Source organism: Osmerus eperlanus, chromosome 4 (assembly GCF_963692335.1).
Source record: "Osmerus eperlanus chromosome 4, fOsmEpe2.1, whole genome shotgun sequence".
NCBI lineage: Eukaryota > Metazoa > Chordata > Actinopteri > Osmeriformes > Osmeridae > Osmerus > Osmerus eperlanus.
The window spans coordinates 17,891,072-17,902,524 of NC_085021.1; the positions used below are offsets into that span (position 1 = coordinate 17,891,072).

Below are 11,453 nucleotides of genomic sequence, written 5' to 3' on the forward strand. Positions count from 1 at the left end.
CACACACTACTAGAAAAAAAGGTTTACACATGACCTTCAACCAGTAGAAACAGAAAGCTCACTTAAATTCCTGGAAAATGACAATATATGTTTTGAAGATTACAAGATTTCTGTCTTCCTAACCACATGCAAACACTTCAAACACCTGTTAGCGGAGTACATTCTACATCAGTGTGTCTTGTATTTGAGGGCCAGATAGGCTACTCTTTGACGAACAATGTTCATTAAAAACAAGGAATCAACCCCATAATCCACCGCAGATTATGTGCGGTTGTCACTGAAGTTTGCTTCTATGCAAGTATGATTAAGATCCCAGATTCCAGAGGAAACTGGTTAAACCCCACTTTGACCTGACATGCCATCTGTTTATCTATTTAACCATTATGTTTTTCATCAAAGGCAACTACTGTTCAATGTCGCTCTCTAATGCAAGGCACTATCCTTTCTGTTCCCGCTTGGCTGACAATGCTACCCAGATGGAGTCAGCAAAGTTGCTGCAGTTTTAAGTCCAAACAGGAGTTAACAGACTGTAGAACATCAAATCAAAACAATTAAACTCAGATTACTTATTTTTTTTACATTTAGAAAGGGTTAAGTCTTCTTGAGCCACATGTTAAATCTTTGTCCTCTCAGCTGCCCATATCCTTCTCCAACCTGGCCTCCCCCTCCAGTTACATTTGAATGTGGAACTCTGCATCAACATTCTCTACACTTCCTGGGATATACCCCTTCATAGCATTGAACTGCATTAAGCATGGAAGCAAATTACGAGTCTCAAATACATGTCATAGTCCAGGCTGTTCTCAATAGACAAGGGACTAAGTGCAAACTTTGGGCTGCAGGGGTAGCGACTGAGGATGCAGAGTTAGTTGAAAGTGAGCAAGTGATCATACTGCCTGTATGGAGAAAGAGAGAGAGTCATCAGGACACAGTCCTGTTTTTCTACAGGTGGAGTATATAGGGGAAATAGGAGGAGTCCCAATTTTCTACAGAGACTAAAGTCTGGACATGAATGTATTCAAAAGTGCTCACAACTACAAGCAAAGAGGAGTGTAGTTATATTGTCGGGCTTTAGACAGCATTGCCCCGTATTGTTTAAAGTTTGAAAACGTTTCATAGCCCTTTAAGAGCAAGGGAGCTCTTATACCAATACTCCCTACCCTTCTGGCTAGGGTCAGGGAAGTGAGGAGACCAAGGGAGGCAGGACACAAGCAACATCTAAGACCTTGTTTACGCTGCATTAAGATGCATTCTGTAAACATGGGTGGCATTGTATACAGTACTTCAGATCCAATGTGCGAAGTAAATATGGGCACAGAAGACAATGGCAATTCATAGAAGACTGACAAGGATGACACCATTAGGTTTTTGCCACTGGATAATACGTCCTTTTTGAGTTGTTGATATGAAACTAAAAACCTTTTTTTATTTACAGATATTTTGGGGTCCAATTCTCCTAACCAAAATATATTTTCAATAGAGTAATAAGTCCAGAACCTCGGATTTCTCTGATCAAGGGTTCAGATGGAAATGATAGCATCGATCTCTGTGTTCACACTAACATGGTGTCAAGCAAACTTCTGGGATGGATTCGCATGACACAACCTTCTTAAATTCCTGTTCCTCCAGATATCAACTGATTATTACAGGTTTAAGATACTGGTGCATCAAAGTAATACATACTTTTTATATTATATTACATTATAAAATTCACTAACAAATATATCTCTGTAACTGTGGCATGCAAGAATATTTTTAAGTTTTTCTTCAGAATGAAAATCATGTTGTTCTAGGGTGGGTGAGACTGGGGTTAAGGGCCTGTTGTGCGTGTGAGAGCATAGGCTAGAATTCATTCAAACATTGTTATTGTGCCACAAAAATGCATGTTGTAGGGTTACACTATTAAGTCAGACATAGTTCACTGGGAGACAGAATAAATACGGTTTGGATAAAAAATAAAAGCACAATTTTTTTGAATGCCAAGTTTGATGAATTCCAACCATTGTTTGAAAATTGATAAATAGCAACTATGGATGGCATCTTTGTTCATATCTACACTATGTACCCTAAATTAACATAATGTAAATGAAAAAGTCACCTTGGCCTCAAAACACTATACCTGGAGCATGCAGTCAGTATATTTTGTGCCACATTATCTGAGTCCTACATGTATCTGTGAGTTTGGGCTTACAGAAAGAAAAGTGTTGGGAGCTAAAGTGAATCAAAAAAAGAGTGCATGCAGAATGAGAACTGGGTTGTAACATCAGTGCAATGGATGTAACGTTGGACTAACGTTACACTTCATCTCAACAAAACCTTGCATGTCCAAAATATTCCTGGCTACACCTGTCCTCTATATTTAAAAAACATTGTGTCAACAAAATAAGATTTTTTTTTGTACATTCACTCAACACAACAGACAAAGAAGAACTTCCTTAAATGGGTTTGGTTTTTTCACAAAATCTTTGGGACATAAAATCCATTGATTTATTTTTTTCACTTACAAAAACTAAACTTATCCTCTGAACTAAACTAACTTTTTTAGTTTCATTAAATGTAATACATTTTCTACGAATCAGAAAAATTCTAAGATATCTATGACAACATAATGTAAATAAACCCTGTACATTCATTTAATAAATTGTATTTCCTCAACAATCTTTGGAAAAATAACTAAACTAAATGAATAGTCAGGTTAACCTTGATTACATGCCAGTTTATTAGGTCATGTACATTTATAATTTTATCGATCCCTTGTCTGCGGTTATAAGTGCTCTGGTCTGTGCAGTCATACACATATTGATAATAGCCAGCTAAATTGTTAGATCACTTTACAGCTTAAACAGACTGTCATTACTAAAAAGTGAAAAGCACAATGCCTACTTCTAGTACTTTACACAAAGCACAAAGAGGGCATGAATATGATGGTGAATATAACTGAAAACTTGGATAAATATCCTTCCTTTGTCAACACACATGCTGCAGTAACCACCATACTGTATTATTTTCATATTGGTTAGTGTGGAAGATCAACCTCCTGTTTATGAGCATCAAATAAATGTGTGAGAAACCAATAGACAGGAAGTTCTTATCTGTCTGTCAGTATCATGGCAGTTTCCTCTCGAAGCTTCGGAGTGGTTGAAAGAAACATCGCATGGGGGAGATCTTCATTAATACACATCTGTGATCAAACATCCCTCAAACATTCTGGATGTGAATGACAATTGTGGTTTTAGGAGACTGGGCTGAAACGGACTGAAACTGGGCCCTATTCAGAACCTGGATCCCCATTTTCATTATATTTTACCCCACCTCATTTCAACTGGCTATTTTCGAATCCTACTCTGTCCAATTAACAAATTATGTTACTCATCACATTAACATGATTGCAGATGTTTTTTTCCATGTCAAAGCAAAAGACTCATACCCAGTTGATAACACAGCTGGCGGTCTGGACAGCTATCAGCAAGACAGTAGTCTCGCACTGACACAGAGTAAAACAGGATTATATATAATTTATAATGGAGACTCTCTATAGAAAATCTATTTAAGTAAACATCAGCTATGGCATCCAAAAGGTAGACATTCACCCTGGGAGGCTACATTGCCTCAGACCATTACACTCTTGTCTACAACATACATCATGGCCAAGCGGATTGTGTGGAAGAAGACACACAAAAGGTACACACTTTTTTGGCAAATTAAACACAATTCTACCCCATCTCATGAACCAGATCAAAATAATTAGGTACATGATAGATGTGAGAAACCAGACCTTTGTCAAAGACATCAAATAGTAAGATTAGGGTGCATTTAATTTAGCTTCAATTTTTTAATGATGGAACTGTTCCATTGGTTTCTTTGTACTTGGTGAACTAAATCAAGTGAATCTTAAGTAGGCCTATTTGCCAGTGTTTGGTCCAAGGTCTGTTTCTTACTGCAATCTTTCCACCTCCTTGAAGCTTTGACAAATGTACTGTGGGTTAAAGTGGATATTGTTCAACTTTAAAGCTGTGACAGAAAAAAGAACAAACAAAATGTGTTAATCAGGAAGCAATCTTGTTTTGGGTGTTTGTTAAGAGCAAATCCTTAACACAGCCCAACCCCACAGAGAAAACATGACAACAGCTGCCTTGTGTTTGTATGTACACACATTTTTTTGTCGCTTTTCTTCTCCTCCATTTGTTTTTCTAATAAAAAAAGAAACGCACGATTTTGCTCCGCTTCTCTCTTCAGGACTGCTTTCCCGTTGGTGCAGACAGATTGTGGGCCCCCTGTAAGTCACATAGCCAGCCAATCAGCTGACCCTCTCACTGACGGCTGTCCGGGATTCGACCGTCTCCTCTCGGCTGGGCCGAGGCACGGCTGAGGAGGGCACTATGTCTCTCAGATCCCTCCCCTCACCTGCAGCCTCGTCTGCTCGATGCTTGGCCCTGCCATCAGACGCTAAGACAGGTGCAGTCCTGGTGGATGTGGAGCCTGTGGTGTTAGGGCAGCTGTCCGGAGCCCCTTCTCTGCTGCCAACGGGCTGGCCTCCACGGTAGGGCCGAGGGCTGCTCAGGTCCTGGGGTTCCGCCTGGTTCCTCTGCAGGACTTGGGCCCCAGTCAAGTTGGGGCTGGGAGACGATAGGCTAATGGAAGGCTGGGAGAGGTGGGAGGCCTGGGGCTGCTCTAAGGAGGTGGTAGAGGAGGAAGAGTGTTGGTGATGGTGATGATGGCGATGGTGGTGGTGATGGTGTGGGTGTTTGTGTGGAACACGCTCTTTTCTCTTGTGGCTTTTGGAGGGACTACTGATGCTGCTGCTGCTACCTCCACCGCCTCCAACACCTCCTCCTACTCCTGCAGTAACTATGACCGGGGCCAGAGGAGCCTCCTTCTGCTTCCTCCCTTGGCTCTTTGGCGGCTTCTGTCCCAGTTGCTGCTGTTGTGGCTCCTGCAGTGCTGTCACCACCACCTGGACTCCTGTCTCCGTCCCAGCCCCCCCTCCACTTCCACCACCACCTCCTGTTGTCTCTCCTCCTCCTCCTTTACTTCCTCCACCACTTCCTCCACCACTCCCTCCTCCCTCTCCTCTTCCGGCACCTCCCGTGACCAGCTCCGCTGTGGACGTGGCTGGGCTCTCCATCTCCTCCACGGTCTCCCTGGTCTTGCGTTTTTTGATGGGCAGGGCAGTCTGTTGGACGGGCTTGGCGGAAGACTCCTTCTGGGTTTTCCTCTTGGCCTCAGCTGCCATCATGGCAGCTGCTGTGTATGAAGATGTGCTGCTCCCGGCCGCCGCAGACGCAGGCTTACGTCCTCGCTTCTTTGGTGCCTGGGCCTGAGGCTCCTGCTCTGCTTTTCTCTTCCTTCCAGGTCGGGCCTTGGCCATGAGGACAGGAACTGGTATAGGGGCCTGGGTCTTAGCGGCGCTAAAGGGCATCTTGACAAGTAGTTTCCCTGGACTTTTTTCCACCACACGCTTCATAGCCACACCCTCAGTGGCAGGGCGGACTTTCCCACTGCCCTTAGGTCGCCCCCGGCCCCTCCCCGAAGGTTTGACCACCTTGGCTTTTTTGTGAGGTCTCTTTTCACGGCGGGAGGGGCTACCACGACCTGTGACGGTGAAGTCAAAGTCGTTCGGATCTGTGGTGGTGTCACCAACCTTCTGGAAGTACGCAATCAGCTCCACCTTCGAACGGAAGGCTTTACCTTCCGGGCTGAGGACAGGGAGAAGCACATTTTTATTTGATAAAAGCTCAACTCAACAGCACTGCTATACTCTATTTTGGTTCATTTTTGAGTCACACTTCACAGATTGATGTAGAATTGTAAGATGATATACCTTAATACTAGAATACAAATGTTTTGTTGTAATTTAGGGAAAAACTCACTTAATCAGGTAGACATCAAACTTGCCAGCCGAGCGCCCAGACTTGCGCTGTTTGAGTTTGCGTGTCCAACCCTCTGGCAGGGACGGGTCGTCATAAAGCGGACCACGGTCCCTGATGATCGAACGCCGCTGTTTGGGAGACCCTGCAGACTCCCCAGCTGCGGAGTCTGAGGCTGTCGACTCTGAGGCAGCCCGCTCCACAGGCTCCGATGGCCCAGCCTCCAACCCCTGGGACGGCTGTCCACCCAGCACCAGCCCTCCTGCAGGGGAAGGAGCTGAGGTGGTCGACTCCACCCTCTCTGCATCCCGTCTCTCCCGCCGAGACTTCTTGGACTTGTGTGTCTTTGTCTCCTTGGAGCTGGTCTGCTGGGGCTGGTCAGGGTCCTCACTGCACATGGACAAAGGGTTACAATAATGAGTGTGAACTGAAAGTCAACTGTATTAAAAATGGACCCCCCCCCTATTTCAAAGGAAGCCTGATGTATAGGGTTTAGGAAACAAAACAACATCCATGTCCCAATTAATGGTCATACACATCACTCTGTTGTTATATTGGGATTGTTTGTAGAAAAAAACTACGATGACTACTACGAGGAACGATAACAACTGAGTCTGAACTAATAGACACCAAGTTAAGAGGTACCCCGTGACGCAGCCAGGCACAGGCAACATTGTCTTAAGAGGCACTATCGCTGCACATGGTGTATATACACTAATTAGAAATAGATCAGAGCTCTGGACTACGTATTTCCAACACTTTCTGGAAAGACGAACAGAATTGCATACAATACAATGCATTACATATGATGGGTGATGTAGTTGATGGCACAAAAACAGCAGTGGCAACCTAAAAATGGGCCAACTCATGTCAGCAGCGAAAATGGCTTGCTAGGTATCTCTAGCGAGTGCAGTACCGATATTAAATGTATAATTGGCTGTAGATGAAAAATGCATTTATTGCCACGACAACATACGGGCTACAAGCGGTAATAGCACAGCCTAATCCTTGACCCTCTGCGTAGGTAGAAGCTCGATTGCGTTAGCTACACATTTATTTATCTAACCCGTTAGCCGATAGAAATAGTCCGAGGGTGGAGGATGCGGACAAAATTGATTTCGAAAGGGTGAGAACGGACACAAAAACAGGGCTCGGGGTTTCTTTTTGACACTAATGACAAATAACCCGTAAATTCAAAGAAAATGGGAGTTTTGAGAGTTTGGAAAATAAGAGTCAAACACACCCCCACGAACGCTTTATGCTGATGCTATTTCCTTGCCCATCCATGATCTCGCAAAGTATGGGAAATACTTAGCTAGCTAGCAATAACTTGGTGACGTATTCTATACGCCTCTCTCAGTACACCAGTCAGTTGAACTGTCCATAATACATAAAGACACAACATTACTTTGCAAAACACTCAAGCAAAAATTACACGACCAGAAACATTATCTATCACGACATTGAAATGGTGAATATATGTAATTCACACTTACAGTCTCTCCTCTCCGCTCTCTACGGCGGCCATTTTTATTTAAATAAATAATTTTATAAAAATTCTCCAAACATCTCTCTGGGTACCTCTCTCCCGCCCCCTGCCACAATTTCAACGCCGTCATTTCTCAACTATCGCGAGATAGTGATATGACTAGTAATGTTTGCCAGGAACCTTGGGATCTCGCGAGAAAACGTCCAGTTCCGTTAATTTGTCAGTGGTTTCGAACTTTCAGATGAGGACACCGTCTCAATCTGCAGCATGCATGAGACATGGTGCCTGAAATACCATTATAGAAATCTAATTCTGCAAGAACCGGTGCCGAGTGGCAAGCATGAGAGCAAGCCAACTAACGTGAAGTTATTGCTCTTAATAAAACAGAACTTCTTAACTGGGCAGATCAAACGCTCTCATTTAATGTAGACGGTCTGTATGCTTTACTGTCCAGTTATCTTGCAAAGATTCCTTCCACAACCGTATCCGCGTGGGCCTCTTAAATCTGATGTATCCTGGCTTCTGTCACCTTTGCGTGACGTCCCAGGTGTGAGCACGGTGCACACTGATAGCTGAGCACCTCAATTGAAATCCTGCTGTTTTCTAAATTCAACAATTTTATAATTGTGTAGACCTATTGATACAACTTGACAACAACATGCGGGGTATGTTTCTGTTCATAATTGGGTTTCAATTATGTGGACTTGAATTCGCTGCAAACGTCGCTGAAGAGGGGAGAGTGGAGTTGCAGAAGTTTCAAAACCTTGCTGCCCAACGCTACGGCGAATGTTGGTCTCTTGCTTTACAGAACATCAATGCACGCTGTCAAGAATTCACTGCGGATATGCAAAGCAGGATTGCTCTGCGCTTTACTCACTGCCACCTGCAGAGGTCAAATAAAACAAAATAATTCATTCACGTACATGTTTAGCTACATAACTCATTGTGTTCTTAGCCTATTACCTTCAAATCTAACGCTGCTTCCAGTGATATCTTTTTTTTGTTTTTATCTTTCAGGTCCAACCGGCCTTTCCCTGAGTGTCCAGAGGGTAGTGAAGTCAGCTTCTGCACCAGAGACATGGATCCAGTGGCCTTCAATGCCTACACAGAGTTCTTCACCCATGCCCACAGCATTTGCCACTACCTGCAGAGTGAGAGCTGGCAGCACCAGGCAGAAAACACCATACACAGGTCAGGTGATTCAGTGAAAGATATCGAAAAAGGGTGAAATTGAATGAATTCATAGCCTCTTAGCGCAGTCCCATATGCTACTGGACCAAATAAGATGTAGCTCCAGATAAGCTATGTTGCTACATTTGGTGTATTTGTTTTGTCTTACAGGTTAACCGAGAGCTCCGCAGGAGTGGTGGAGAAGCTGACTTCTACACAGAGGATGGCAGAGGATCTGGTGGAGGCTCAGAGTGCTGCCCTCAAGTCACAGGAGACCATCCTACGCAATGGAGAGGAGCTCAAACACACCCTGCATCATTCCACTCAAGGTGGCATCAAAACCTTCAGTTTCAAAAATCACCCCTTTCTCCCTTTCTGACTTTTTCTCCCCTCCTCTCTCCCCGCATGGCTCCTCCTCTACTCTTCTATCTTTTCCTGTTTTCACCCTTCTTGTTCCTCCCTTTCCCCTCTCTTATATTGCCCCCCACTAATCCTCCTCTTATCTCCTTCATTTCCCTTCTCCTCCTTTTCTCCAGGTCTGAGGGAGGTGTTTGCTGAGATGAAGCTGACAGCCCACGAGCAGCAAGTGGCCTTCTCAGAGATATTCAACCGCGTCACTTTCTTGCAGAGCTTCATCCTGTCTGAGTCCCACACCCTAAACTGTGTGCTCTACAACTCCCTGGCCTTCTGCACTGCCTTCCTCCTCACTTCCACACGGCGCACCTCCAGTGCCAGGTAGGCGGCCATAATCAGTTGTGTACAACAGCCGGTTACAAAATAGTTTTCCATTCAGGTTCTATGAACACCCAAGTCTCCTTGAGTGGCTGCTCTGTTTTATTCAGGCTGGTTCTCTTCGGTCTGGTGGGTCTGAACGTATACCTAGAGAGAATTATCTGCAGGGCAGTGCTAGATGACTCCAACCCCGGATACCAGCAGATGGTGAGGCAGACAAACTTAAACCTGTGGCTAGGTAGGGGAACCCACATCAGTTAAGGGGAAAGGAAATATTAAATAGCGGTCTACTATTAAGTAACTATATCAGGTAATCTGCTAACCTTATACAATGTACTCTCCCAATGTGTGTGTGTGTGTGTGTGTTTAGGAGCAGGTCAGCTTCTTGGTGGTAATTCTGAGGAGAGTGATGGTTCTGGTGGGACTTCTTGTCCTGGTCTTCTGTGTTGTTCGGTTCAGAGACGTGACCAAGGAGAGTCTGGAAATCCTGACTCAGCTCAGAGAGACCCAGTCCAGCCTGAAGCTGGCTTTGCAGCAGGCTGGTAGGTGCCTGGAGGGTAATACTAGATGTACCATGAGATGTCAGCATAGTACATGCACAAAAACTACCAGTGCTTCAACTTTACACTTTGTCAGTTTATGTATGTCACTCTCTCTCTCTCTTTGTCTATCTGTCTTCATGTATGCATGTGTACATCTCCCTGTCCCTGTCTTTCTTGCTGTCTGTTTTTTTTCTGACCAGAGAGTCTCTCAGAGTCATTGGAGACACACAAAGGTGAAGAGAATAGTCAGATGTGTGAACGTCAGAGGAGGAGGGAGAGAGAAAAGGAGGAATGCAGCTTGGTCCCTTGGTCCTCTACTGTGATAATAGACTCTACAGCAGTACAGAACCTTCACACATCTAAGCGCTCAAATGGAGGTGATGAATACAGCATAGTTAGTCTCCTGTACTTTAGTAACTCTTTGTAGTTCTTTCAATTAGGGTTGGATCAGTTGATGAAAAGACTCATTAGGATTGAGTGTGTGTGTGTTTGTGTTAGACTGGCTATATGACAGCCTGTCTAGCAGCTCTGGTGCTGCAGTGGAAACTAGTCAAGCTCCAGCTAGTCCTGCGAGACGCCAGCGGCGCTCCTCAACCTCCAGACGGCTTCCTTCCTCCCCGGTGGTCTACAGCATCTTGGTGGAGGACAAGGTGGGGACACGTTCTTTCACCTCTCTCATTGGACAAAAGGATTGGGACACATGACCATCACACCTATATGAGTTTCTTGTACTTCTTATCCCAAAACTACAGGCAGTAATATGTAGTTTCCTCCGCAGCCTCGCTACAATCTGAGGAACCGCAGGTCATCTGTGCTGGGGCCTGATGTACACAGAAACCTCAACTCGAGAAGGGAACACCAGCAGTACAAGGACTGATCTATCATTTGTATGACTGTACACAGATTACCGACAGATTAGGAAAGACTGATTATTATCACAACTAGTTTAGGGATGTTTTTATAAATTTAATGTTTTCTGTCAGTACTCTTTTCACTAATATGTATTTTAATTGGGCTTAAAATAAAATTAAACAAACCATTTTGTGTTTTTCTGATGTTTCTTTTGAAGGACTGCTTCTGTAAGACTAAATAACACTGTCTTTGTCAGCAATACCACCACCTACTGGTTTGAGGTGTGAAGTTCATCTGCTGTTGGGTGGAGCACAGCTGCCAGTTTTGAATGACCCTCTGAACTGGTCATACTGTACATGAGTTATTCCACTCTTGCTGAATCAAACTATTTTTAACAGATTGTTTGAATGCCACATACTTTTCTGTCATTCTGACTAATTATAAGTTTGAGTATGTGTTTTTGGATGAATATTTCTGTGATGCAGAATACAAACCTGATCTTGTTAGATGTCTGATTCCTTTATTTTTCTTTTCACCTCTAAGACAGCTCCACACAAACCCCTGAATCCACATGGTCCTGTCATCCCAGATGTGACCTATGGGTGCATATATGTTGCACTGGAAGGATATGTGGATGCTTCAGAGTCTCAGCCTTCCTCTGGCAAGCATTCCCTCTATAATCTCTTTCCTGGCTAATAAACGTTCCCTGGTCTGAAGTCTGCAGCTGGAGATCTCAATGACTCAACCATCCACTCCAGAGGATACAAACACACAGAGAGCCACAGGAAATACCAGCGAGCA

At 44.1% G+C, this 11,453-nt stretch overlaps 2 protein-coding genes across 4 annotated transcripts; one reads left to right on the forward strand and one right to left on the reverse strand.

Annotated features, from left to right (window-relative positions):
* Positions 1-498: 498 nt before the first annotated feature.
* mecp2 (methyl CpG binding protein 2) lies at positions 499-7,199 on the reverse strand. The gene is made up of 3 exons (XM_062459794.1): positions 7,111-7,199; positions 5,871-6,257; positions 499-5,696 (listed from the first exon to the last, which is right to left on the reverse strand). Exons 1-3 carry the CDS (start codon positions 7,152-7,154, stop codon positions 4,298-4,300), a joined length of 1,830 nt encoding a protein of 609 aa, XP_062315778.1. The 5' UTR covers positions 7,155-7,199; the 3' UTR covers positions 499-4,297.
* A 409-nt stretch (positions 7,200-7,608) lies between these two features.
* On the forward strand, positions 7,609-10,837 carry LOC134018287 (uncharacterized). Of its 3 annotated transcripts, XM_062458173.1 has the most exons (10): positions 7,612-8,021; positions 8,165-8,247; positions 8,374-8,547; positions 8,698-8,855; positions 9,063-9,261; positions 9,369-9,465; positions 9,629-9,800; positions 10,001-10,177; positions 10,299-10,450; positions 10,579-10,837. In XM_062458173.1, exons 2-10 carry the CDS (start codon positions 8,201-8,203, stop codon positions 10,675-10,677), a joined length of 1,275 nt encoding a protein of 424 aa, XP_062314157.1. In that variant the 5' UTR covers positions 7,612-8,021; positions 8,165-8,200; the 3' UTR covers positions 10,678-10,837. The 3 variants fall into 3 exon arrangements, with proteins under 3 accessions (XP_062314158.1, XP_062314157.1, XP_062314156.1); XM_062458172.1 differs by having other exon boundaries at positions 7,613-8,247; XM_062458174.1 differs by lacking the exons at positions 10,299-10,450; positions 10,579-10,837 and having other exon boundaries at positions 7,609-8,247; positions 9,369-9,496; positions 10,001-10,138.
* The last annotated feature ends 616 nt before the right edge of the window (positions 10,838-11,453 follow it).

Coding starts and splice junctions, on each gene's coding strand:
- mecp2 (XM_062459794.1), bottom strand. CDS start 7,154: ATGGATGGGCAAGGAAATAGCATCAGCATAAAGCGTTCGTGGGG. Junction 6,258..7,110: donor AGCATAAAGCGTTCGTGGGG/GTGTGTTTGACT, acceptor GTCCATGTGCAG/TGAGGACCCTGACCAGCCCC. Junction 5,697..5,870: donor TTTGATGTCTACCTGATTAA/GTGAGTTTTTCC, acceptor CCCTGTCCTCAG/CCCGGAAGGTAAAGCCTTCC.
- LOC134018287 (XM_062458172.1), top strand. CDS start 8,015: ATGCGGGGTATGTTTCTGTTCATAATTGGGTTTCAATTATGTGGACTT. Junction 8,548..8,697: donor GCAGAAAACACCATACACAG/GTCAGGTGATTC, acceptor TTTGTCTTACAG/GTTAACCGAGAGCTCCGCAG. Junction 9,801..10,000: donor GCTGGCTTTGCAGCAGGCTG/GTAGGTGCCTGG, acceptor TTTTCTGACCAG/AGAGTCTCTCAGAGTCATTG.